This window comes from Amaranthus tricolor, chromosome 9, assembly GCF_026212465.1.
Source record: "Amaranthus tricolor cultivar Red isolate AtriRed21 chromosome 9, ASM2621246v1, whole genome shotgun sequence".
Taxonomy (NCBI): Eukaryota; Viridiplantae; Streptophyta; class Magnoliopsida; order Caryophyllales; family Amaranthaceae; genus Amaranthus; species Amaranthus tricolor.
Window position 1 is genome coordinate 24,806,825 of NC_080055.1, and position 27,827 is coordinate 24,834,651.

General features: G+C 30.8%; 1 protein-coding gene and 1 long non-coding RNA gene across 2 annotated transcripts; one reads left to right on the top strand and one right to left on the bottom strand.

Annotated features, from left to right (window-relative positions):
• The first annotated feature begins 4,180 nt into the window (after positions 1 to 4,180).
• LOC130824343 (uncharacterized) lies at positions 4,181 to 8,736 on the top strand. Its single transcript, XM_057689314.1, has 5 exons — positions 4,181 to 4,506; positions 5,884 to 6,042; positions 6,127 to 6,299; positions 6,398 to 8,159; positions 8,247 to 8,736. Exons 1-5 carry the CDS (start codon positions 4,378 to 4,380, stop codon positions 8,298 to 8,300), a joined length of 2,277 nt encoding a protein of 758 aa, XP_057545297.1. The 5' UTR covers positions 4,181 to 4,377; the 3' UTR covers positions 8,301 to 8,736.
• Positions 8,737 to 9,050: 314 nt separating this feature from the next.
• LOC130824344 (uncharacterized) lies at positions 9,051 to 14,632 on the bottom strand. Its single transcript, XR_009046707.1, has 3 exons — positions 13,772 to 14,632; positions 12,971 to 12,997; positions 9,051 to 10,129 (listed from the first exon to the last, which is right to left on the bottom strand). It is a non-coding gene; the product is annotated as an uncharacterized LOC130824344 (long non-coding RNA).
• Positions 14,633 to 27,827: the final 13,195 nt, after the last annotated feature.

The following is a 27,827-nucleotide window of genomic DNA, read 5'->3' on the forward strand; positions in this document are numbered from 1 at the left end:
AGCAGATTAGATTAAAAACCTTAAAATAAAAGTGAAGCCTAGAATTGAAAAAACAAAATAATTGGTTCGAAAACCTAAATCTGCTTATGAAATGGAGAAACAATATCGAATTTAACCATTTACAACATTACCTATATCAGAATCAGCACAATATGACCATCAACAGATCAGAAATAACATCACAATCAGCAGAAAATTCAAGACAATAGCAGATTCACCAGGAAAATCAGCACAAAGCAGCAGAAAAATAAAATTGAAGACCAATAATATAATTTCCATTTGAAGTGAGGAATTGAAGATGAACCAATTGAGAGGGAAGCAAGAAGATGGGAAAAAGTAGGGAGAAGAGAGAAGTAAGAAGATGGGAACAAAAGGATTCAAAAGAAGTAAAAAATATATATATAAATAAAAATACCCTCCAAAAGTCAATCAAATTTCAATCAATATCTTAAATTTAGAGCATTATAACTATCTTATCAAAATTAAAAATCATATCTAACCATCAAAACAAAAAAGCTAATCATAAGTTATGCATCACATTGAAATTAGGTAAACACATAACCATGAACGATAATAAAGAACGGACATACATTGTTTCCCAATCAGCAAGAGGTATTCATGGCATTCTTCAATTCTCAAAGAATCTCCAGCCAAACTTCATAAAGCAGAAGATACTACCAATGAAAACGATGCCCACAGCTTGTAATAAACAATATCATCAACCACAAAAAATTCAGAATATGCATCACATCGTTTTGTTTTTTACAAAATTCCAAAGCATTTCATAGAAGAAAGAAGAACCAAACACTAAAATAGATGAGACTAAAACCGCCCATATAAAAACCTTGGGAAAGGGACAAAGCCATTGGAACTAAGGCCCACCTATAATAGGCCTCTAAACAACATATGAGTGAACTATGTTAAAAAATCATTCGCAAACCAAAAAACAAAGACATCCAAAACAAGTCCAACACAAAATAGCCCAAGCAATGTAATTGTCTACGTTTAATCGCATTTCATTTATAACTCTAACTAATTTATTACAAAAATTGCTTCCACCTGCAACAGCCTATGTGTACAATGTTTTTGTTGAATTTAGTTTTGATCCAAAATTAAGTTTAAATTTATGCAGCTAAATTTGTGGGTTCAATCATGAAGGGGTTTGAAAATATTCGTCAACAAGAAGGATTTGTGGAGGAAGCAACATAAGGTGTAAATAGTAGTGAAAAGGAGCATAGAAATGTTGATAATGAAGGTAAAGTTGGCTCAATCGAAAGAGGACTTGTCGTGCAACGCAATTTGTTGGTAGATATACCAGAGAATGGCAAACGAAGCAGTGAAGATGAAATAACGAAAGTGTGCTTGATGGAAGTTGTCAGTTCAGTTAATAAGGTTGGAGATTGGAGATTGATGCAAGAAGAGCTTCTCTTCCTTTGGACAGAAAAAGTACTTGTACTGTGAATGTTGATGCTGAAACATGTGCAATTGAATAATTCGATGTAAACTACAGAAGAAAACATATGTTATGAAGCTCTCTGAAATAGTATGTTTTTGAAAGCAACTTCACTTTGCATTAACTCATTATTAAGAAGGTTTTAGGGATTTGTATGTGTGTGTGTGTATATACATATATATATATATATATATATATATATATATATATATATATATATATATATATATATTAAAATAAGTATTTAAAAAAGAGAATAAATAAGGAAATCCTTAAATAAAGTTGGTAAATAAAGGTAATTAATATTCCCTTACCTATGCCTTGTGGCATAGGTTAGACAAACCGTTATTTTATTTAGTATATTATTAAATATATAAAACTGAGATTTTGTTTAGTGATTTGTTTCATCTAGATAAATATAAATTTTTCTTTAAATGCAATTTCATCTCAACCAATAAATAATTGTTACCCAGTAAATATAAATTTCTCAAATTCAAGATTATTTAGTATATCAATTAGAAAAACAATCTCTGCAAATTTGTCTTAGCCAATAAATAACTGTTACCCAATATATGCAATTTTGCCTTAGTGAATAATTATGAACAAATATAGCAATCATCTATTAAAACTGAAAATTAATTATATTACAAAATTAAAATTTTGTTTAAGATAATCAAAACTTTTTGTGTTTTGAAATGCTAATAATATAGACTTCATGCAAATTATATTGTAATTTATTTTATTTATAATTATTTTGAAGATTCTATGCAACTTATTTTTTAATTTAGTATATTATAAAATAATTTTAGTTAATGCAAGTGTTTATCAATTATCAATCAATTTATGCAAATTTGTCTCATCCAGTAAATATCAATCAACAAAATAACCAAGGCAAATATATTTCAATCAGTAAAAAAGGAAATAGAAATGGCAATCAAATTTCAAAAGAGCAAGTTTTTTTATTGCAAAAATCATAATCAATCATCATTTAATCTGTGTGAAACTATATTAGGCAATAAACTACAAACAATGCAAAATCTCTACTAATATGCATTGAGCCAATAAAAAAATTACACATAATAATATCATGTTAAACTACCATTTATTAATTTACATCAAAATTACATGTTAAACTACCATTTATTAATTTACATCAAATTATTAGTTTCTATGATTGTCTGAGAAAAGATTAATACACACCAGCACCGCTGCACACGATCCGGTCTGGTCTGGTTTGACAGAAAAATCAGACCAGACCAGAAATTTCGGTCTGGAAATTTTTCAGACCAGACCAGACCAGTCAAGAGACCAGACCGAACCAGACCAGACCGTTCTAGAATGGTCTGGTCTGGTCTGGTCTACGGTTTTTTTTTTTTTTTTTTAATTGAGTGAGAATCTAAGATAAGTGATAATCTGTAAACAACATACATCATCAAATCCGAAACATCACAAATTTTCAATAGTTAAGTACTCACGTTGGTAGTAATATACATCTTATAGACACAATTTGATTACAAACTTTTCAATCACTTCACGTCTTCACAGGCATGAACAATTGCAACACACAAAAGCCCAGAAAATACGAACTAATCGTAGGTACAATCCTAAACATTGATCATTCCCTCAGCATCCATTGTTTTGCATATTTTCACAAGCAACCCATCAAGATGAAACCCAGAAGAAATTCAAAACCCATAAGCATAATCAAACATTCAAACTAAACCCTAAAAAGTAAAAACAAATCTATCATCATCTGAAAAATTTAATTTCTATCATTCATAATTCTAACAAAGAATTCCATCAAACAAAAACGAAAATGCACAAATAAACATTATCTAAGTTCGAAAGTATCAAATGAGAGAAAGAAAGTATAATAGAAACAAAATCAATACCAAATTAATTAACCGATTAATTGAAGAAAGCTCGAAGAGTTGAAGCCTCGAAGGAGGCGAGGAATTAGAGAGGAGGCGAGGAAGGAATTAGAGAGGAGGCGAGATGAAACAAAAACCCTAAAAATCAAAAACTGATAAAAAAAACCCTAAAAATCAAAAAAATCAACCAATATACTTACATTACGAGATTCTACACTTGATTCCGTGGTGAATGGTGAGATTGGAGAATGAAGATTGGAGGAGGAGCCTCGAAGAACCACAGAAGCAGAGGCGTCTTTGAATAAGGTCGTTTGTCGATTGGCGTCTGGCGTCTGTCGACTGTCGGTGGGTTGAAGCTTGAAGAGTTGAAGGAAGCGAGGGGAGGCGACTGTCGACTTCAGAGACTCAGGCGAGGCGAGGAAGAGAGAAGAATGGGAGAAGGATGCAGCTTTGCCTTTTCGTTATTTACGGCAGCTCGAGGAAACTGGAGTCTGGAAATAAGGAATAAAGGAATACAGCAGGATAGCACTAAATCTAATCCCTAATATTAGAGTTTATTACGGTTTATTGGTCCGGTTTGGTCTACAAAATTAAAAACCGAGACCGGACCGTAAACCGTTTAAAAAAAAAAAAACCGGACCAGACCATTCAGACCATAGACCAGACCAAATACTTAAATTACGGTTTGGTTTACGGTTTAGACCAAACTGTGTTCAGCCCTCACGTATAATAGAACAAAGGCAATAGTAGTCAACGGACACATTTAAGGAAATCGACCGTTGGCTGGCGTAAAAACCGCCTTCATTTGTAACGGATAGTTTCTCTAAACCACTATTTCCCAGTTTCTCCATTCTCACTGACTTTAAACTCTACAAAAATCAAAAAATCCTTTAACAATTATTAATTTCGATTATTCTCATCATCAATTCAGAAGCGCATCACAATTTTGAAATTTAACATCGACTTTTTTCTCTATTTAATTGTACTGCTATTCCCGAGAGAGAAATCTGAGATAAATAATTCAATCGAAATAAGTTTTTTCTTTTCAATTAAATGGATTTAGGGTGTTTGGATTTGGGATGCATTTCTTTGTCTGATGAAAAGAGATCGGAAATTCCAGTTGCAGAGTCTTCCATTGGTGATTCCAGTAATTCTCTTTCAACCACTACCAAGCCTAGCAAGGTAGATCCATTTACTGTCTTTGAATACGATGATAAATCATGCCAATCCTTTTATGATTGCAATTTGTTGAATTCTTGGCTTTGATTTTGGGGTACATTTAGGAAATAATTGATTGTGGGGGTAAATTCCGAGATTAAGCTTTTAGTTGAGTCCCCAGCATATGTTATATACTCTAACACGCCCCCCTCACACAACAGCCCTTTGGGTTAGAAGTGTAGATGCAACACAACCCCCTTATAGCTGGCACTAAATATTTCACTTTTGGCATTAAATATTTCACTTTTAAATGAGGGGTGGTTGAGATTCGAACCCGTGACCTCTTGTCACATTGGCTCTGATACCATGTCAATTAACCAACTCAACCAAAAACTTAAGCTAATGGTTGAGGCCCCAAGATATGTTATATACTCTAACAGTTGCAATAATCAAATTATGGAGATTTACCCTAGTGGTTTGGATTTCTGAAACAACTGCTAGATTTCATCAAGTTTTGGCGAGCAATTTGGGGTATCTTGCTTGATTTTAGTGAATCATGCTAGTTATGCTTTCACTGTTGATGTACATTTAGGGGTGGTTTTGGAAGGTGCCTGATCATATGAAGCCCCTGAATTAGGCATTGAATAGTTTACATTGTTCACAAATTAGTTTACTACTTGCTAATGCCTGTGAGGCCACGACCTATGTATAGTTATTGTATATTTTTGCACCACGACCTATGTAGAGTTATTGTGTATTTTTTCTCGCGATCTATGTACAATTAAAGGCTATGATTGTTATTAAACAAAGGACTGCGCATAAATAATTATGTGGTACAAATTATAATACTGATCCAATTAACATGAAATTGTTGAGATTAAAGCTTTAGTATTGTTGTTTGTGATATTGGCAATCAACACATGTCTCTTCTATTGTGTGCCTTGATGCCATCCATGGAGTAATGATATTTGTAATTTTTTGCGAGGAAAGCGCACTTCATTGTTATTTGCGAATGGAATTACATCTTTGAACATGTGTTTTTCTTGACGAATTTCGATGATCACATTAGAGGAAGTATCAAGTTGTATTAGAAAGTCATGAAGGCATAAGATATTTGGGGATGGAATTGTATAGCCGTGACCCGTGATTCTACTGGCTTGAGATTAATCTTGTATGGTTAATGTAAACTGTCGTTTAACTGTCGATTTTTCCATGGAAAACCAATCTTAGAAGCCTATGTTTATTGGGGTGAACTAGAGGATCCAAAACATTTGCATTTGATTAGGATGATTAAACTAAATTTAGTTTTCATTTTCACGTAGATCTTAACCGACTCCATGTTGTTAGGATTAAGGTGTCAGCATTGTTGTAATTGTTGATTTTACTCGCTCTATTATGCAGAACAAATTGCCCCGTGATAGCCCTCCCTCCGGTGGAAATGCACTCAATCGAGTCACATCGCAAATTAAAAAGCCATTACATCGTAAAACCTCTCCTCTTAATTGGTTTCCTCGTAAAAAAGTCGACTCATACTTGAAGAGAAAAATTAAAGTACTACAGGTAAATTCATATCTTCAGTTGTTGGCTTCTTTAATGCACCATATGTTTCAACACCGATATTGAAGGATATAGTTTGCATATCAGGAAGCTGGGGGCATGAATAATTCTCTTGACGAGACATTGGGTCACGCTAATCCTCACTATTGTAGAGTAGAACGAGAGAAACGTGCTGCCAGAGAGGCAGCATACAAAGTAATGGAAGCAAGGAAAGCTGCTATGGTTGAAGCATCATGGTGCCGTATACTTCAAGCAGCCCGGTAAGCTTTTTGCTAAATGGAATTCGATTTCTAGATGACATTGCCGAGCATCTCCTTATCCTTTTACCTCCGGCTTGTGTCATATCGCTTTATTTCAGGATCTCTAACAAAGAAGCAGATGCTCAGCTTCTAGAAGCAGAAAAAGAAGTTTCTGAAGCGTTTGAAGCTGCAAAATCTAAAGGAGTAATCATGTATGACACACCCGAAGACTTTGAGATGGAAATATCCTGCACTAGCGTGAAAGGATCTACGACCCACGCAATTAGAGCTTCTTTTGAAACAGCTTTTGAAGTTGATAAACAAGTAGCAGCAGCTGTTAAAGCAGCATTCATCAAACTAGCACATTATGAACCTTTTAATAAGGACGAATTTAAGGACTTGTTGCGGAAAATCAACGAAAATCCTGATTCTTTGGAACTTTCAGAGTCAGATACTGGGTTAAAGTTTGAATCAGGATCCTGTAATGATGGCCCTAATTCGAATCGGAAAAACAGGAAGAAACAAAGTCCTCAGAAATTTAAGGGGACTTTTCTTGTCAATATGATGCTTGAAAGGCTTAAATGCTTGAAAGAACAAGAGTTGGCTTCTCTGGCTACCATTGTTGCAACATGTGGGCTGAATGCTGCCTTGGCTGATAATGAAAATCATAGAATGCACAATAAGTTTCGTGCTTCTTCTGGCATGGACTACACTAATGGATCCGTAAGGAAAGATCGTGTCGGGCCCGACTTACCTAGCTTAGATAAGTTCCTGGTTAAGAAATTGACTAAGCTTGAAAAGGAAGTTCAAGAAGCTAAGAATGCTAGGAAAGCAGAGTCTATAAACTCTCAACTCTTCAAAGGTAGTGACAAAGTCGAAAGTGCACCGGACTTGGGTAGTGTACTCATTAATAAGCATTCATCAAGACTCGAGAAAGAGATCCAAGAAGCAAAGAGAAATCAGCAGTTGGCTGACAATGGTGGTGCTGCAATCGGAAGGACTCTGAAACATGGAAAAAGCCGGTTACCTAAACAAGACGATTTAGAAGTTCCAAGCTTGGACAAAGTTTTGTTGAAGCATGTATCCCGGCTTCAAAAGGAAGTCGAAGAAGCTAAGAATGCTAGGAAAGCAGAATCCGAAAGAGGTGGTGATGGGAAGTCTATAAACTCTAATAACAATGTACCAGACCTTGGAAGTGTACTCATTAAGCATTCATCGAAACTCGAGAAAGAGATCCAAGAATCAAAGAGAAATCAAAATCTGGCTGAAAATGATGGTTCTGAAGCCGGAAGGACCCTGAAGCATGGGAAAAGCCGGCTACTTAAACAAGACGATACAGAAATTCCAAGCTTGGACAAAGTTTTGGTGAAGCACGTATCCCGACTTGAAAAGGAGGTTCAAGAAGCAAAGAATAAGAGAGACAATGAATTCCATATCATTTCGGGAGGTGGGAATTCTTGTATACAGTCGTCCGCTCAGGAGCAATTGCAAAAAGAGAATATCAACATGAACACTAACCCTCTTCAAAGGGAGCAAAAACAAAATGTTGAGAAAGAAAGTTTGGATAGTGTTTTAGTTAAGCATGTGTCGAGATTAGAGAAGGAAAAAATGGCGTTTGTCTCCGAAGAATCTGTTGGTGTAAGGAAAAGGGACATAGTACTACAAACCGACACAAGTTTGGGCGGCTTGGATCAAATTCTTGTCAAACCCAAGTCAAGAGTAGAGAGAGAAAAGACTATTGCATCTGAACAACCTGAAGTAAGGAACACTTATTCCAAGTCTCGGCGTGAAGCAAGGGAGCGAGAGTTGCTAGAAACATGGGGAGGCATGGGCTTAGGCAATTCCATGCGACCTCACGTCTCTAGACTAGAACGAGATAAGGCAAGTGTTGGTTTTTTTAACCTTTTTCATTTCTGCTTCCGTTTATCTGTAATGCTGGTAGTAATCTTATCATTTCGGGTGTTTCAGGCTGCTTGGATCAAAGCTGAAGAAGAGGAAAAACAAGCAGAGCTGCACACTTAGTCGTCATTTGCTGAAAATACAAGTGCAGCCACACTCAGGTTTATACATAATGTTAGCTGCTTTATTTTACTCGCTTTAAAGTTAAATTAAGGGAATGGGCAGATGTTATTGATTGTACATAGGTTAGTGTTGTACTTGACACAACACAGGTACCATTATTTATCAAATGAGCAGCAAATCGAGGAATTCCACATATGTAATCTTACTCTTTCGCTTCAATTAACATTGCTTCTCGAGTGCTAGCTTTTCGCTTTCGTGTTGCAATGATATTTGCTATTGATAAAGAGAAGATCATTAAACATTTTGCATATGAATACATCCTGGGAAAACATTTCTTTTGTACATTTGTTTTGTATTGCACATAGTTGTGAATTTGATGGGTGATTCTGATTCTTGACTACATTAATAAATTACAGCTTAACAACTTTTCCCGCCATTCTCTAGCCAAGGTCTCACTGGCCGAGTTGCCCTTATCTGTAATAGCTTAAATGAACGGGGTACACTGAGTATGTTAATGATGGTTTTTTATAACAATACTCTCCCTTTTAAGAAAACATGACCAATGAATCTCGAAGGAATTCAAAAAAAAGTAGCTACAAAATTGTCCACTTTTATCCATATTGCATATCATCTATTGGTGTGTTTAGAGCATGTTAGATATCCCTAAAGTATTGCGAATACAATGGGACATAATAAGTACTAGCTTAAGGTCTAAGTGCTTAATACACATGAAGGAAGAACGAAATGAAGCAAAAGAGTGCCAAACAAGTTGTGCTTGTTCGATCAACAGAGTGCTTGTTCGAGCACTTTAGTGCTTGCTTGAGCACTATGTTTTTCCAAGAGGCGCAAACATCTACAGATTCTATTTAATGTTGTTGGCATTTGCTTGAACGCTCGTTTGAGCACTATAGATGCTTGTTCGAGCACACACCTATACAGTAAGCATGTGTTCACGTTTTAATGATACTTTCATCAGTTATTAAGACATGAAAGTAAGGTGTTGTTTATGAAAGTACAGAAAGCATAAATCAACTCAATTAATAAGAGATATGTATGATGCTTATTGTTATTTCTTGTTATTTCTCTTTACACATGAATAAAAAATAGGAAAATTTTCAGGAATTCTCAAAGATAGAATGATGTAGAATATCTCTTATTCTCTTCATACAACTTCCAATATACATACCATAGCTTGCGTGTTTTCCATCCCACATAACTGATATATCAATCAATATTAATGAATAAATACAAGGCAACGTAACTTACAATAGCAACTATTAGATTCCACGAACATAAACGACTGTACAGGGTTGCTTAGATGAGCACATATGGTGCTCGAATGAGTAAACGCCAAAAAACTTTCCAGTAGCTTTCTGCCTCTGAAAACACATTGTGCACGAACGAGCAAGAAAGTGCTTGAATAAACCGCAATACTTACTTATCAAAGCACTTTGGACATTAAGTTTTAATACTTATTTTTCCTACTATAAACGTAGTATATGAGAAATGTCCAATAAACACACCAAATCTTTATCATCATTGGGGTTTATTCCAACCTGAGTAGATTGTCACCTCATCATTTCAAATCCCAAAAAATTTCCATCACCACTACCTATAAATACCCACGATTCGACACACCTACAAACCAAATTGTCATTATAATCATGAGTGCTTCTATCATTGGTCTATCTCGTCTTTCTCTAATTGTGATTGTTTCTCTTTTCTTTTATGTCTTCCATAATTCGAACTCTCTGGCTAGACAAGAGTGTCGAAAGGGTCTTCCGAAACATTACCCTTGAACTGGTTTATTCATGTTGCTAGACAAAACACTGCATTTTCCGGATATTACATAGCTTGTTAGACGTAATATTGTGACTTTGCATTGCTAGACAAACATAGCATTTTCCGGACATTGCATAAAGTAATTACTTAGTAGATGTTACTACTTTGATCTATGACTTATTTTCAATACTTTATTTTTGTTGAATTATATTTAACTAGTATATGTTCCGTGCAATGCACGAATATATTAGAGTATTAAGTTATGTAAAAAAATTTATTGAATATAATTGTTTATTTTTCAAAACTAACTATTATATTGATCATAATTATATATTACTAACTAAAACGATCAGAAGTAAAATAATTCTATTTCACTGATTAAAATAATATTTACTAATAAAAAATAATTTTTACTAATGATAATTTTTCTTTCCTAAATGGATCGATTAATCTGAGTATATATTAAATTTAAGGTTTACTAAACATAGGCTAAATGATGGTGCAAACATTATATTAAACTTCCTTCAATGCTATGAATATACGGTATACTCATACTCAAACACTTTATTGATGTCATGCTCAAAATATATACTTTTGTAATTTTCTTTATCATAATTATTATTGTAAATTAATCTAAATATGATTTTAGTTATTATTTTGTAAATATTAAAGTTAGCTGAATAATTAAGTTGACAAATTTTTTGACGTTACATAACTTAAGAGCTTTTAATTATAAGGTTATTTATAGTTAACAACTATTTTATATTCTAATTATTTTTGTATCGTAAATAAGGTACAATTAATAGTTTAGTCATTTAATTTACTAAAATTAAAGTAACCCAAAATATTTTTTTTCTTAAAAAAGTGTATTTAAAAAATTAAAGGTTTTTGAATTGACTTTCTTCTTACTATTGTTATTCATTAAGAAATAAAGTTTAATTAAAACTCAAAGTTTTCATATTTAATTACTTAAAATTTTAAAGGGAAAACATGATGTATAAAAATGACATGTCATATTTTTATTGTTTTAGTAGAATGTATGATTATGTTTTCTACTTTATGTTTGGTTTTCTATACATAAAATATGAATTTTCATTACATGTATATATACTTTGGTAAGCTATATATACTTACATTTGGTAAATATTAACGTGACATTAATAAGAGTTTATTTTAAATATTTGAAAGTAAAACTATGATTGGGAAACTAATTTTACTAAACAAATTTTATTTTGCTTAAATAAAATGCGACATATGTTATGCTTAATTTAGTCATCCCAATGTCAAAGCATGCAGGCATGCTTCTATTCGTCGGTAGATAACGAAAATTTTGGGACACGTGAATTGCGTTGTGGAATATATTTTACTACTAATAAATCGCTAAGACAAGATTCAATTCTCTTAGTTCTTGGAATATTAATATATAACCCCAATGCTTGAATTGAAATCTCACACATTTAATAAATAAGGTCATTGCATGTTTTATAAATATAATTACGTTTCATTTAGTAATTTGTATTAATTAAATGGGGGAATATTAATGAAAAGTTAGTATAATTTTGTAGCATTATTTATTGACAATTTAACGATCATACTAATTCTTCATCTAGAATCTCATTTTCTTCACAAAATTATTCATTCTAATACAATATTATTTAAAAATATGATATTAAGTTGTAATGAAAAATTGTGAAAAATAACTTTTTTATAATTAAACTTTCATTATCATTTAAATAACTAATATATATCATTTCCATTACTACCTATTAGTACCGTAACCAAACGGTCGTCAAGATAATAACATATTAAGGATTTGAAAATCATGTGTTAACCTATTGTTTGCGGACTATCATCGTTTTATCTGTAGTAATTCTCTTGTCCATATAAAAAAATATTGAGAATTTACCAATTTTAAATTCAAAACTTTGTAATTGTTATATTTTTTTTATAAATTAACCACATTTCTTCACAACCCATTTTTTCTTTTGAAAAATATATATATATATTAGCCACATTTCTTCACAACACATTGTTATTAAATATTATCCCATCTATTAAATTTATGATTGTGTATTATGAGTTAACATATATAAATAAAACGAAATCTTTAGATTAAGTTGAATATTATTATATTGAGAAAAAAATGTATAAAGCTAGTTTTTTTTTTTGGAATCTGATGATGATATTGAAAATAATTATTTTTAATCAAAAATGAACAAAATATTACATTGAACATACAATAAATTAATGCGTTAAAAAAAAGGGAATCTCATGAGGAAATTAAAAAATGATCATTTTCCAACTACATGAGGTATAAATTGTCAAGGTTTAAATTGTCCAAAATATTACCAAATATAAAAAATGAAGTATTATTTCAATTGAGCAAATATTTTAAAATTACCTATTATTAGAGATAAACAAACATAAAAGAATTAAAAAAATATTTACAAATGACTGATAGTTAATTAAAGTCAATTAATTTTAAACACGCGGTTAAAAATAACTTGTTCAAAAAGAGTGGTATCATAATGTAATTTGACAAACACATCCTTTCTCTTGCATCATTTATCCTACATGCTCATTTATGTGTGTGTCTAAATTGTTACATGCATCATCAATTCATCATGTTTTGGGTTTAGAAAAGAATATTATACTCCACTTTTTTACAATGAGATGAGATTCCCAAATGGGATGAGAGACAAAGCATGCTCTGCATTAGTTGTAAAGTCTTGTAGTTTCTATGTTGTCTTTACTACTTGCTTTGCATCATTAATATGGAGTATATGTAAGGAGAAAGATTCCAATTTTCAAAATTTTTTTAAAAATGCAATTGGTGAGGAGAAATGATATGTACTCTTGTAATTGAAAAGTTATGGTTGGATTCTTACCTAGTCTCCTCTTTTCCTTTGTCAACCCTATAATAAAAAATAATATTTTTTATAGAAAAATCTATAATAAATCAATTTCACTCAAGATACACACAACTATCGATTAATGCAATATAAACCATATTAAGGTTGTATTTCAAAAATAAATTATTAGAAAATGATAGTTGAACCCCTAACATATGTTATATACTCTAACACCCCATTTCACATGAGAGCCATTTGAATCTGATGTATAGATACGACACAGACCTCCTTATACCTAACCCTAAGTATTTGAAAAAATATTTTTACTAATATCCTAATATAAACAAGTGATTATTACATACAATTATGTTATGTAGATCACACTTCACTTTTCTTTTTATTTTAAACACTATTAGGATAGAATATTAGAAAAGATAAATTAAATTTCAAATAGCTAATAATTTTATTGTCTAAATTATTTACACATCTGGAAAAAAAATTACTATAATTTAATTATGGTTAATTACAATGTTTCAAAAACAATCATATTTTAGTCTAAATAGTCAACCTTTCTATTTATACAGCAGAACTAAATTTTTTTAAAAAAATATTAAAAAATGTGCACACTATCCTAATATGAAATAGTTTTAAAAAATTATATTTGATTGAAAATATTTTCTCCTTATATTAAATATTATTACCTAATTAGATAAAATCAAAATCTGATTTAGACACAATCAATACTTTTTTTAACCATAATTAACAAATAACAATGATATATATTTAATCATCACTTAAAACGCAAGTTTGGCAATAAAGTAGGGCAAGCATCATCACCTTATTAAAGCACCAATCCCTTTACTTTATTCTCTGTGCTTCAACCTGTTGATAAAGATCATTGAGATAATTTTAGGGATTATATTCTCACAAAAGAATATAGTCTATTTAGAATAAAGAAGAATATAGTTTATTCAACTATATATAAGAATTTTTTAATTATTATTAAATGACAGAAAAAAAAAAAGCTAAATAAGAATCAAAACTAAAATCTTATTTATAGAAAATGATACTTATCTCATTTAAAGTGTATAAGTTTTAATTAAAAATACAAAGTAAAAAATGGAAATGGAAAGATATTAAAAGAGGCATGCTTGGCTCCTCATACGCCATCCACAGAGGCCATCGATGGTCCGATGGGCTCTGTGTATGGCATACAGGGAGCCAGGCATACGCATTAAATTTATTAAACAAACCACAAATAAATAAATAAATAAAATCATTTATTAAAGGCCGGGCAAAAATACACTAATTTTTCTAAAATTAATTTTAGGGCTTAAGGACATATATTAAACTAATATCAAAACTCTTATAGGGGTTTATGCGGTATGACATTTGACATATACTTAGAACCTCCCTTATAATATATGTAAGGGATAAAAATGGAGTAAGTATAGAAATTGAAAGGGAAAGAAAAGAGAAAAGATGAGGAAGAGAAGGAAAGGGAAAAAAAAAAAAAAGGTGATAGGGTTTGTTTGGTTTGGTAGGGTGATGTTTGTCAATAGAAAAGAAAATTAGAGAAATTGAGAGATGAACATCACATCTTCACCAATATATAGATATATATATCACATAATTTCTTCTCTTTCATTCCTTTAGTACAAGCACAAAACAAGCATTTTATATATGTAATAGATAGATAGATTTTGCCCCCCTTTAAACTAAAGTGCTAAACCATAATGCTCTTTATAAAAGGAAACAATTTAGATTTAAATAAAGGAATAATTAAAGATCTAAAATCATGAATGAATGATACTTGGTTGGTATATCATTAATTACGGTTTGTCTAACCTATGTCAGAAGGATCACAGAATAAGGATCATTAATTTAAAATGATTTTTTTTAATATTTTTTGTAATTAGTAATTTCTCGTCGATAGCAATTAATGTAGGTAAAAAATGTATTTAAAAACTTTCTTAAATAAAGTTGATTGTTAAATGAGGTTATATAAAGGAAGTAACATTTAAGATATTTAACGTAGGCATTAAGGATACAGTAAGTAAATATTAAGGATAATGTACGTAGGCATTAAGAATACGGTAAGTAGACATTAATCTTTAATGTGTTGGGCTTGAGATACGTCTTTCTAAGAGACGTTCTCTCAAGAGAGTAGCTGTTAATCTAAACTATGTCTTAAGGGTATAGGTTATAAGGCATCAATATAATGATGCATCATAACCTAGATTAGATATAAACCCTATAATTAATCATTTTATTTTTAAAAGTTTGTCCATATTATTTTAATATTTTGGAGAAAGAAATTCTAAACATATATTCATAAATACAAAGAATTATATATATATATATATATATATATATATATATATATATATATATATATATATATATATATATATATATATATATATATATATATATATATATATATATATATATATATATATATATATATATCACCAATGGAGATAATGCTAGAATACTTATTAGTCAAAAGTACCTCATATTGAATAAAAAGGAAAGACCTTTTCCAAGGTTAAAAGCTCGCCACATTGGGCAGCTATGTCATCAATTTTGTTTTTACATTTTATTTATAAAGAAATTTAAATCAGTTTCATTACAAATTATTCATGATTGGAACCCGAGGCTAACTTAACACTTATAACGAAAGAAATAAAGTTTTAAAAATTAATATTCGTCTCAAAGAATTAAGATAAAGGATCCTGAATATCGTTTTTATTAGAAATGATTTAATTGCCCTTTTCATTTTATGATTTGAAAATATAAATACAATTACAATTAAGAGTTTTAGAAAACAGTTTATTTACACAATAATAACTAAGATATGAATATTTACACAATATTCAAAAGATTATATTCTATCACACCCCACAGTCGAATCGGGAGGTTTGCGTATGCTGAGACTGGAGCGAAAATCATTAAAGAGAACTTGAGGAAGGCCTTTGGTGAAAATGTCGGCAATCTGATATCGAGATGGAACATGAAGCACCCGAACATCACCACGTTTGACTTTTTCACGAACAAAATGGATGTCCATCTCAATATGTTTAGTACGTTGATGATGAACCGGGTAGTCTGATAAATAAACAGCACTGATATTGTCACAATAAACCAAAATAGCCGTATTGATAGGAAAATGGAGCTCAAGAAGCAAGTTGCGAGCCCAAGAAGTTTCAGAAACAACATTAGCAACACCACGATATTCAGCCTCTGTACTGGATTTAGAAACTGTAGGTTGTCGCTTAGTAGACCAAGAAATCAAATTATCACCCAGAAAAACACAGTAACCAGAAGTAGATCGTCGGGTGTCAGGACAACCACCCCAATCAGTATCAATATAGGAAAGAAGAGATGAAATGGGCGACTTATAGAGTTGTAAACCATAATCCAGAGTGCCTTTGATATACCGAAGAATGCGATGAATAGCAACCATATGTGCAACTCGAGGATTATGCATGAATAGACAAACTTGTTGAACAGCATAGAAATAACCGGACGGGTAAAGGTAAGATACCGTAAAGCCCCAGCCAAGCTACGATCAAAGTAGGATTATTATAGGGTGAGCTAGCATCAGCACACAGTTTCCCGGATGTAGTGACAGGAGTAGGAGCAGGTTTGCATTGAGACATACCGGCTTTGTCTAGAATTTCAACAGCATATTTATGTTGAGATAGAAAAAGATCTGCAAAATTTCGAGAAACCGCAATACCCAAGAAGTAGCTGAGAGGACCTAAATCCTTCATAGCAAATTCTAAATTCAATTTAGACATAATGGACTGACGAAGAGAATCAGATGAAGCAGTAAGAATAATGTCATCCACATATAAAAAAGAGATACCCAATGTCAGACCCGTGGCAATAAACAAAAAGAGAGTTATTAGAAATGCTATTATGAAACCCAATAGTAGTCACAAAATCAGCAAATCGATGATACCATGTCCGAGGTGCTTGCTTAAGTCCATAAAGAGATTTCCAAAGAAGACAAACATAATCGGGATGATCAGGATCACGAAAACCCATAGGTTGATGCATGTACACAATCTCATTTAAATGACCATGAAGAAAAGCATTCTTAACATCCCGTTGGAGTATGGACCATGACTTAGAAAGAGCAATACGCAAAACAATGCGAATGGAAGCAGGTTTGACTACAGCGCTAAAAATCAATACCTTCCCTTTGAGATTTACCATTTCCAACAAGACGCGCTTTATAGCGTTCAAAAGAACCTTCAGACTTGATTTTTAACCGAAAGATCCACAAAGACTGAATAACATTAGCATGAGGAGGTCGAGGCATAAGATCCCAAGTCTTATTCGCAATTAAAGCATCAAATTCGTCTTTCATAGCCTATTTTCAGTTGGGGTCAAGGAGGGCATGTATAGGATTTTGGGAATGGGAGTAAAAAAGACGGAAAGGGCATGAGAGGTATATTTGGGATTAGGCTTTAAAATGCCATTCTTACTACGCGTGGTCATTCCAGGCGGGGAGATAGATGAGGAAGATGATGGGTGAGATATGATAGAAGGTGGCTCTGGGCAGGCGCAGAGGAGGGATGATCTGACTTGGGAAGGGGGAAACTGGGTAGACAGGCCTAGATAGGGAAAAGGGTGATTGGGTTGGTTGGGAAGAGGAGTGTGAATTAGGCCCAGTAGGTGATCCAGGTGGGCTTGGGGAACTGGTTTAAGGTGGATTTAAGAGAAAAGGGTAAGGAGTATCCAAGAATTGATATTCTGAGGGGGAGGACATTTGAAAGTTTGGGAAAAATGAAAATGACCTTCATCAAAAAGGACGTGACTGAAAACAATCATCTTATGAGATGAGAGATCATAGCACTTGTAACCACGATGTGAAGACGGATATCCCAAAAAGACACATGGAGATGATCTAGGTTGTAATTTATGAATGTTAGTGGAAGGATTGAGAGGAAAGCATAAGCACCCAAAAACCCTAAGATATGAATAAAAGGGAGATTTATTGTAAAGTAAGTGAGTGGGAGTAAGATTACCAAGTAACATAGAGGGAAGAATATTGAGAAGATAGGTAGCGGTATTCAAGGCGTGAGGTCAAAAATACGAGGGGGGAGAAGTATCACACAATAATGTACGAACAATATTATTAATGGAGCAAATTTTTCTTTCAGATTTCCATTTTGAGATGTATGAGGATAAGAAAAACGAAGTTGAATACCCTGGTTGTTGCAACATTGGTGAAATATTTTATTTTCGAATTGACCCGCATGATCACATTGAAAAGATTTGATGTTGAGTTTTAATTGACTATTAACAAAAGCATTAAAATGCACAAATATATCATAAACTTGAAAATTGCGAAATAAGGGAAAAGTCCACAAGAAATTAGTATAGTGATCAAGAAAAAGAATATAGTATTTGTAGCCCGAAGGGCTTAAAATAGGAGAAGTCCACACATCACTATGAATAATCTCAAAAGGTCGAGTACTCACAGATTGAGAAGTAACAAATGGTATTCTAATATGTTTGCCCAAAGGATAAGAATGACAAACAAAAGATGGATTTTTATTATTTTTGATAGAGTTTGAGGAACATAAAAAATCTAAAACGACATTTTCCGCGTGACCTAAACGGGAATGCCAAATACTAGAAGACAAAACTGAAAAAGCAGGAGATATAGAAGACAGGATAGGATCTCCATGTGTCGATTGGAATGGGTAAAGATTGCCAGTGCTATTAGATCTTAGGACAATGTTCCTCATGGCCAAATTCTTTACAGAAAATCCAAAAGAATCAAATTCAGTAGAAACCATATTATCTTGAGTAAATTTGCGAACAGAGATGAGTTTTTAATAAGCTTAGGGGCATGTAAAACATTTTTTAGGGTAAGGGATTTGTTTAAAAGGTAGAGAAAGGTGTCCGAGACTATGAACCGGAATCATATGACCATTACCAACAATAATAGCATTATTTAAATGACACTTTAAAGGAGAATAATTAAGTAAAGTACCTTGAGATCGAGTCATACGAGAAGTAGCACCAGTGTCCATATAAAATTGCTCATCCGGAGAAGATAAAGACATAGTTTGCATAGCTTGAACAATATCGGTAGGAGAATAACCCATGGAGGAACCGAAACCGGAGCAATAATTCTATGCAGGCCTAGGACCAAGAAGGCCAGCAGAAAAAGGCTCATTAGATGTTGGAGGAGTATTGCTATTCTGAGAAGCCCAAGGTGTTGAGGGGAATTGACATGGTGACTAGGCCCAAGAGGGAGAGGGCCATTTTGGCCAAAAAAAGAATTCCTAGGAGCGTAATAGCTTGGACCAGAATGTGGAAGCCCATGGTTTGGACGGTTGGAGTGGGGGGCTGACGGGCCTCTTTGATGTGGGCTAGAATAGGCAGATGAAGCCATGGAAATGTAAAAGAGAAAAATAAAAAAGAAGGGGATTGAAGGTGGCGGCTCCGCCTTGGATGATGGCTGCCGGTCAGAGTAATTGGCGGAAGAGAGGAGGGAGGAAAGAACTAGGCTGCTGATACCATATTAGAAATGATTTGGTTGCCCTTTTCATTTCATGATTTGAGAATATAAATACAAATTACAATCAAGAGTTTTAGAAAACAATATATTTACACAATAATAACTAAGATATGAATATTTACACAATATTCAAAAGATTATATTCTATCAATTTTTACATATTTTAGTTGTAAAGAAAGTACTATTTTTTGAATTAATCTTTGATTCAATTCTCGCGTAGCTATAAGGTGACTTGTCTTAGGGGAAAAATAAGTACCACTTTTACAAAATTTACATATAAATGAAGAGGATCGGGTGTAAACACCATAAGTTGGTACAAACGTACATATTTAGCTTAATTCGGTGTGACATTTAAATAAAAAAAACACAAATATCCTATCCCTTTAAACCTTAAGAAGATGTATACCTCTTGTAACGAGATCGTATTAATTACCCCTTAGCCCGTTTGTACCAACTTAGTAGTTTTTAGTAGATCATGTCTCTCTATATATATTAGGGGTGTGATCCAATAAGAGAGTTGTTTAAAATAAAAAAATATAAGAAAGATTAAACATTTTTTATTTCAATAAAATAAAAAACATGTCAATATGAAATAAGAAAAACACAATTATTAAGGTCACTATGTTATAAAAAAGATATTTTGAGAGATATTCCTATTTTATTATTTGAAGTTGTCTTCTTATTTGATGTTACATAAGCATAAGGGTGGGATCATTATAAAGGAGTTTAAAATAAGAAACATGAGAAGCATCACACATCCAGAGTAAGCTTTTTTTTTTTTTATCTAAGATTAATACTGAGTAAGAAAAACTTAAATCGTTAAGGTCATTATGTTATAATTAAAAAGTCTTTTTTTGAAAATATTTCTATTTTTATAACATAGTAATATTTTTTTAAAAAAATATGAAGTATATAGTGACCATAAAATTTTTTTATTATCTTTCAAATTTTAAGTTGTATTTTTTTTTATTTTATGTTATATATATAATATATAGATATATGAAGATTATCCAACGAAAACGCACTAAGTTGGTAAAAACAACCAAACATCAGATTTGAGTGTTTTAGGAGTGATATATGTTGTTTTAAAGGTGATATATATTGTTAAAGTTATGACGCGTGTTCAAGAAAAATGAACTTGAAAAATTCAGGTGTGACATATTCATGTTTAGGTATGACATATTCAAGTTCAAATGTGAATTTTTTAAAGTCAAAACACGTGATATCCCTATAGGCTATAAGAAGATATGTCACCAACGAAATGATATATGTTGCCCCAAAACCCTTTATATCGTCTGTAACATTGCAACTTATTTGTTTTTCCGTAATCCTACACACACATATAGACGGATCTAAGGGGGCTCGTCCGACCGCACTTGAGTGCACTCACCTAATTTTCATATAAAATATAGTTCACAAGGATTAATCCCGCAACCTAACCTTAGACAATTGTTGCGTGCTCTTGGTTCTGATTAGTAACATCCATATTGCAAACGCATGCTAGATAAATAAGACTAGTAAAATTTAATTTATAGTTGATTGATATATATCAAACTTTTATAATAGGTCCATATATATTTTTAAAAGACTATAAATTTATTATAAAAGTATATGCCAACTTTGTAATTAATAATTTTAATAGTTTTTTTTTTGTAAAAAAAAAGTAGATACAAGATGGAGCAACCCAACAATGTTAGTACTACATTTTCTAATGTTACTAACCAGATTGAAAACAAAGTTACGCAATTAAATGTGAGAACAGTTGAATTGGATTTTTTGGTAAGGTTTATTGAAAATGATGTATTTTGTAGTTCCAATAATTTTATAACTCGTTGGTTTCAAAATATGAGAAATTGTTGAAATAAATTATAAAATATTTTAAGGGTTGAATCTAAAAATTTACTTTTCTCTGGTTTTTAATATTTGTTAAACTTTTTTTTTCACGCTATCAAATACATGATTTTAATCTTTAATATCTTTAATTTCATATGATTAAAAAATCTAAAAAGTTAATGTTATGCAAGTATGCATTATGACGAATCAAAAAAGATTCCACTTGACTATGTTCTACATTATACATGGAGAAATATATATCAAATAAAATCAACTGATGAACAGTAGCCGTTACAGGATCTGTATTAACTATTAAAATCCAGAGAAAGTATTACTTTTGGTATCTTTAATTTAGGTATTTTAAAAATATTTTTAACGGATTATTTCTATATTGAATGTGCTCTCGCTGAATTTGAAAAATGGATTCGTCAATGATATATAGAAGTATATATAAACATTATAAAGGAAGGTCGACCAGGAAGAGATAGAGACCTTTCTTGCCTCATCTATCATCATCGAGTTCCATTTTCCTCGCTAAAATCAATTAGATTGATGGTTCATGGAAAACTCATGTTCACGTTTGCTATTTATAGAGGTTACGTAATTTGTAGTCAAGTTTTTTTTTGAATTTTATATAAATAAGGAAAAGTTCCTAATTTCAAAACACATTCCTTTTTTCAAAACATACAAGAATCTGTTTAATCTAATGCATGATTTTCAATGAAATACATTTAAAATCATACTATTTTTTCTACAAAATAATAAAAAAAGTTAAAATAGATGAAGTATATATTTAACATAAAAATAGTAAATGAAGTATTTGTTTGATAATAAAAATTAGGAAAAATTATTTCTAAAAAGCAAACATTTTGGCCATCTGCAGATAAAGGGCCAACGTTTTATTTATTCTTTAAAAATCCTACCTTTTACTCATTTTTGCAAAGAAAAAGTTTTCAGAAAATGCTTACCAACTGTAACCGGTTAACATTGGTAATTCAAAAAAATAAAAGAAATTATTATTTTAGCCTAAACTCTTCACTTTCCCTGAAAATCTTCATTCAATGTCTTTATCTATTTTCTCTCACACTTTTCATTCTCCCTGTTTGTTGAAGCTGCAAATGAGTGGGTGTAGATCTTTTCTTGTGGACGCAGTATAAACTTAGGTAATGTTAAGATGTTATCATAACTTAACGGAGAAATAAAAAACTGTCCGTAGGGAAGCAAACATAGGGAGAAATTCTACTCTTGCCCAAATTGACCAATAAGTTGATAAAGTTCTTTTATATTTTAGTTGTTATTGTATAAAAGTGTTAATTTTGTTTTTATTTTGTTTTCAAGAATGGTGATTGTGTCCTTCTTTGAGTGGAAAAAACAATTCAATTTCCACAAAATTTAGATGTAATGTTTTGGAAAATTGATAGAGTTAGAGGCACAATGTGATCTGTTGGATAAGAAGATAAGGCCCAACCTAAAGAGTGAAACCTAATTTATAAGCAAAATTCGAACAATCATCAGTCAAACAATGAAGTATCAATTGAGAATTTAAAGTTAATAATCTACTCTTGTGATTTTTTTTCGAAATCTCCTTTGTAATACCCAAGAAATAAAAGTTACCTTAAAATTGTGTTTGAACCTCCACTACAGGAATGCTGAAGGTTAGATTATTTTTGGTTAAAGAAGGTACTTGAAGAAGAAGAAGAAGAAGAAGAAGAAGAAGATGGTAAATAAGTCAAACTAACAGCTATGACTTAGTTGATATAGGAATTTTATAAATTTACCAGTGACCAATAAAATAATTTTTTTTTTTGCAAAAATAAGCAAAAGGTTGCATTTTTATAAAATAAATGAAACATTGGCCTTTTATTTGCATGGCCAAAATGTTGGCTTTTTAGAAACAATTTTTCCTAAAAATTAAGCAAACTATCTTTCATACTCCCTCTTATTCGCTTTATTTGTCTCATTTGGTTTTTCAATACTATTCATCAATCACTCTTATTATATGATTTGTTATTAATCTATAAGTTACAATATGTCATGTGGGATCTTGTTTAATTCGTCTTGTTGTAAATTTTATTAATATCAATTTTTTATAATTTTTACTCAAGCACAATTAGAGATATTTAAGATTGAAAAACGTGCATTGACAAATACGTCAAAACTAAATAGAACAAGTAAAGAAAATAGGAGGGAGTAATAAATATTCTCTATGGTTACAATTGACTTTATTGCTCTGTAGATACATTTTAACTTCATTAATATTCATGAAATTAAAATTCACATCTTAAATTTTTGTCTTTCAATATAAGAAATATTCTGAACGTAAATAACAACCACCAAATTAATAATTTTGGGAGGACTAATTGTTAGTATTAAAGGAGACAATGCATAAACAACATCTTAAATCTTAACTCTTAAGAAAGAAATATATAATTTTTTTTAATTTCTTTTAATTCTCATTTATATTTCAATCCTCATTTAATATCATTTATAATCATTATGCAATATAAAATTATTGTAATTTTTTATTATTTTAAGTTGTCAAGGATGGGACCCACAAAAGTGAGTTTTTGACTTGAATTGACCGTATACATTATTCTCTATGAACCAATAAAAGAGGAGAGAGAAAGAATAATATGGTGAAGGCTCAAGTGTATATAGGGAGTAGAGAAAGGAGTTTGCATTGCATGTGGTCCTTTTTATATTAATTAATACTCCATCCTATCAGATTCCCACCTCAGTACCAGTCAAGCATAATTCCGACAAATTTTATTCCTGCAATCTCTTTTTTTAAAAAAATATAAATCAAAAAGTAGTCATCAACAATCCTAACACCCTTGCATTTATATTTAGCATTATTTATATTTGAATCATTTATTAAAGACGATATGTTTCATTTACTGTTTAGACACTATTCACATTTTACTCATAATTTGTATCTAATTCTTAATTTATAAGTTCAAATATAATCAAGCGGAATCTTATTTGATTTGTTTTAATGTAAAAGTTATTAATATTAACTTTTTATAATGTTTAATTATATACAATTAGAGATATTATGGATTAAATTAGTGCAAAGCAAATGTGCTAAAACAAATGGGACATTAACTCTAAATTGAAGAGTATATTATACTCCATCCATTACTTAAAGAAGTTTCCATTTCGTACATTCAAATGTTTTATTTTGTTGTTCCCGTATAATGTTTATCTATTTTACATTACAGATTTTGGACAAAAATAACCTTGTTCATTCTCATTTTAATGTTTTAGTAATGCTTATGCTCCTTATATATCTTCCACTAACTTCATTTTAACATTTTTATAGAAATATTTCTTATGGTTCTTATATTTTGTCCACTAATTTTCTTTTAGTATTTTTTAAATGTTTATGATTTTCAGTTTCAACTTTTCATCCATCAAATTTTTTATTCAATAAAAAAATATAACCACTATCTAAAAGATTCAATTTTGTATTTTAGTTTCCGTGAACATCATTGTGGAAACTGCATTTTGGAATGGAGGGAGTATATATTTGGGAAACACATGAGATAATCCTAAATTTTTAGCTTTTCCACGTGGTAAATAAACATTTTATAATTCACATGATGACCTTGAACTTTAAACTTTTCTACTTGGTAGACAAAAGAATATTTGTTTTGGTTAACTTTATGTTATTTTTACCCAACGTAATGACATTTTTTTTCAAAAAAATAAACATCGTGATCATCCTAATAGACCACATATTTTGAAATATAGTCGAAACAAGTACTTAATTTAACCCAAAACTTAACGTTTTATCTACTAAATGAAAAGGTTGGAATCTTAAGGTCACTAGCGGATTTAAAAAAACATTTGTTTATATTGTGAAAAAGTCAAAATCCAGGGTCACTAAATGAAATTTTCCTATATATTTTTGACGATGATCCATCATGTTATTTTAATTTGCTTTTATATTTTAACTCTTTTTTAATTTCATCTGCACAATTTACTCTTTCTCTTTATTTATTATTAAATATCTATTTTTCTTAATAAAACAATATGTTTTCCTTTAATTCTAACTTATTGGGACGAAATAATACTATGAAAAATAAAGAAAAAGTGTGAATCATGACCTAAAATAAAATTAGAGCTAAATCTTAATCTCATAAAATAAACTAAAATAAAAATCTAACAAACCCAATGGATCAAGGGAATATAAAAATTAATATAATAATAATTAAAATAACAAGCCTACTCTCTCTAGCTTGCTTTCAACAGCCTTTCATCAAAACCCATGCTTGCTTGTTGCAGCACTTCTTACTGATCATAACACAGAAAGAGAGATAAAGCTTCTAGGAGTAGTTCATAATTTTTTTTTTCAAATAAAAAATGTTCTCTCCTCTTATTCTTTAATTTTTTTTATAAATCTTTTGCAAATAAGAAAAAAAAAGTGAAATATATATATATATATATATATATATATATATATATATATATATATATATATATATATATATATATATATATATATATATATATATATATATATATATATATATATACACCTCGTGAAGAAGTGAAAGAGATAAAGTTCTTTTGCAAATTACTAGTGTTTTTTTTTTCAAAGTACAACCACCAAAGTATCAATGAATGTCTACGATGTTCAGACTAAGTCATAAGATTATGATTGTTTTAGTTGTCGAGATTTTAGATTAAGTGGTCGAAATTCTATAATTTCGCTTGAACGCTATAGATGTTTATATTGATACTTTGATGATTGTAACTCGTAACATAGATTAAGTTTGTAATTTGCAAACGGCCAAAACTTTAAAGCTGTAATTTGAAAATTAAATTTTTTTTCTTTTATTCTATAATTAAATTTATTGTATTTTATTTCAAAAAAAAATTATTACTCCAGATTTTGAATATGTTTTAATTTTTTTTCAAAACATACTCAGCCCTAAACTTTACCCAGATGTCCTAGATTGCAGGAGTAGTATTCTTTTTTGGGCAGATTAACAGAAAAAGAGTACTAAGATCATTGAAGTTGTCTTCTTGTTTACTTAAAATTGTTAAAAGACAATTAGTGATGAAGTAGTCCCCTACTTTGTTTTGTTCCCACTTACTTTTTGACACATACTTCGCGGTCTTCACAATTTGGTATTGGTTGTTGGCTGTTGGCAGTTAATAAAAAAGCTAATTAGAGTAGATTTTTATTTTGACATAAAACTATTTACCAAATACTTTTTTTATTGCTTAACCAACTAAAAAGCCAAAAAGTCAAAAGACGACCAAAAAGCCAATATAAAAGCCAACATCCAAATACTCCTAAAATAGCCTAAAATTGCACAGTAAGTGTTCAAAAAATATTGATTATGAAATTGTGTAACTAAGATTTATAACATTAAAAAAAATTTGAAAAAATATATATGAATAAGAGAACACTGAAGACTTTACTTAAAATAAAAATATTGTAATGTAAAAAAGACCGATTAAAGTTAACATGTTGTTAAACTGAACTAGAGAGGGAGCATTAACGCAATCGTGAGTTTTAAAGTGTAAAAAGTTGATGTCTGGAAAATATATAGGTCAGAGATAAATTTATCAAGATCTCACATAAATATATTTTTCATATAATCTGAAAACAATATATAGTCACAAAGTACAACTCAAATCGAAATATTTCAAACGAAAAGAATATAAAAGAACGTGTTAAGCAGCTATGCTTGCTAGTCGTAAATGATCCAGGTTGACACTCTTTCTAATATTTTAAGTGTGAGGCTTTTTTTTTTATATATTCTTAAATCTTAATATAATAGAGGGTGTATAACATATTTGAGATTTCATGTTTAGACTTTTGCTTAAGATGTATTAGAAGGTAATACAATAAAAAGTTACGAGTTTTAATTTCATCCATACTGATCATTTCAAGTGTGAACAAATATGAGAAGTGCTAATCACCTTACTCCCTATATCTCACGGAAATCCTCACAATTGATTCGAAAAGTCAAATCCAACGTAAAGAAGTCAAACTCTCACGTTAAAAGTTAAATTCTCACGTAAAATGTCAAATGTAGCAATTTTTGTAGGACAGATGGTAAAACCATTCAATAATGAACTGTCTTCCACCTTTCCAAGTTAGAAAAGTGGTATAGTAGAAAAAAAGTGGTTGTTGTGGGGTATGCGTGGTGGAAACCATGGTGGTTGAAACTTGAAAGTGAGAATATAGAAGAAATGAGCTAGAAACAGATACAAAGTGGGGTTAGGGTTTGTCTTGCTTTTCTTTTTTAGAGAGCTGGACTTATGTCTCCTCTTTTCAATTTTAAGAGATTGTCATACTTTTCATCTTAGTCTGTTCTTTTTACTTTAGTTTCCTTTAATAGATATTTCCTCATCGTTGTTTTTTATTCTCATCTACTTATTTAAACTATTTTTTATTACTTCTTTCGTTCCATACTATACTTGTTACACTTTTTTTTATCTGTTTTATGTACAATACTTGCTACATTCCTATATACTTTTTCTTTCTGAAATACT

What these genes read in the sequence shown, in the direction of transcription:
- LOC130824343 (XM_057689314.1), top strand. Translation starts at nt 4,378, where the DNA reads ATGGATTTAGGGTGTTTGGATTTGGGATGCATTTCTTTGTCTGATGAA. An exon ending in GAAAAATTAAAGTACTACAG is followed by an intron (nt 6,043 to 6,126) that starts GTAAATTCATAT and finishes TTTGCATATCAG; the next exon opens with GAAGCTGGGGGCATGAATAA. An exon ending in CGTATACTTCAAGCAGCCCG is followed by an intron (nt 6,300 to 6,397) that starts GTAAGCTTTTTG and finishes GCTTTATTTCAG; the next exon opens with GATCTCTAACAAAGAAGCAG.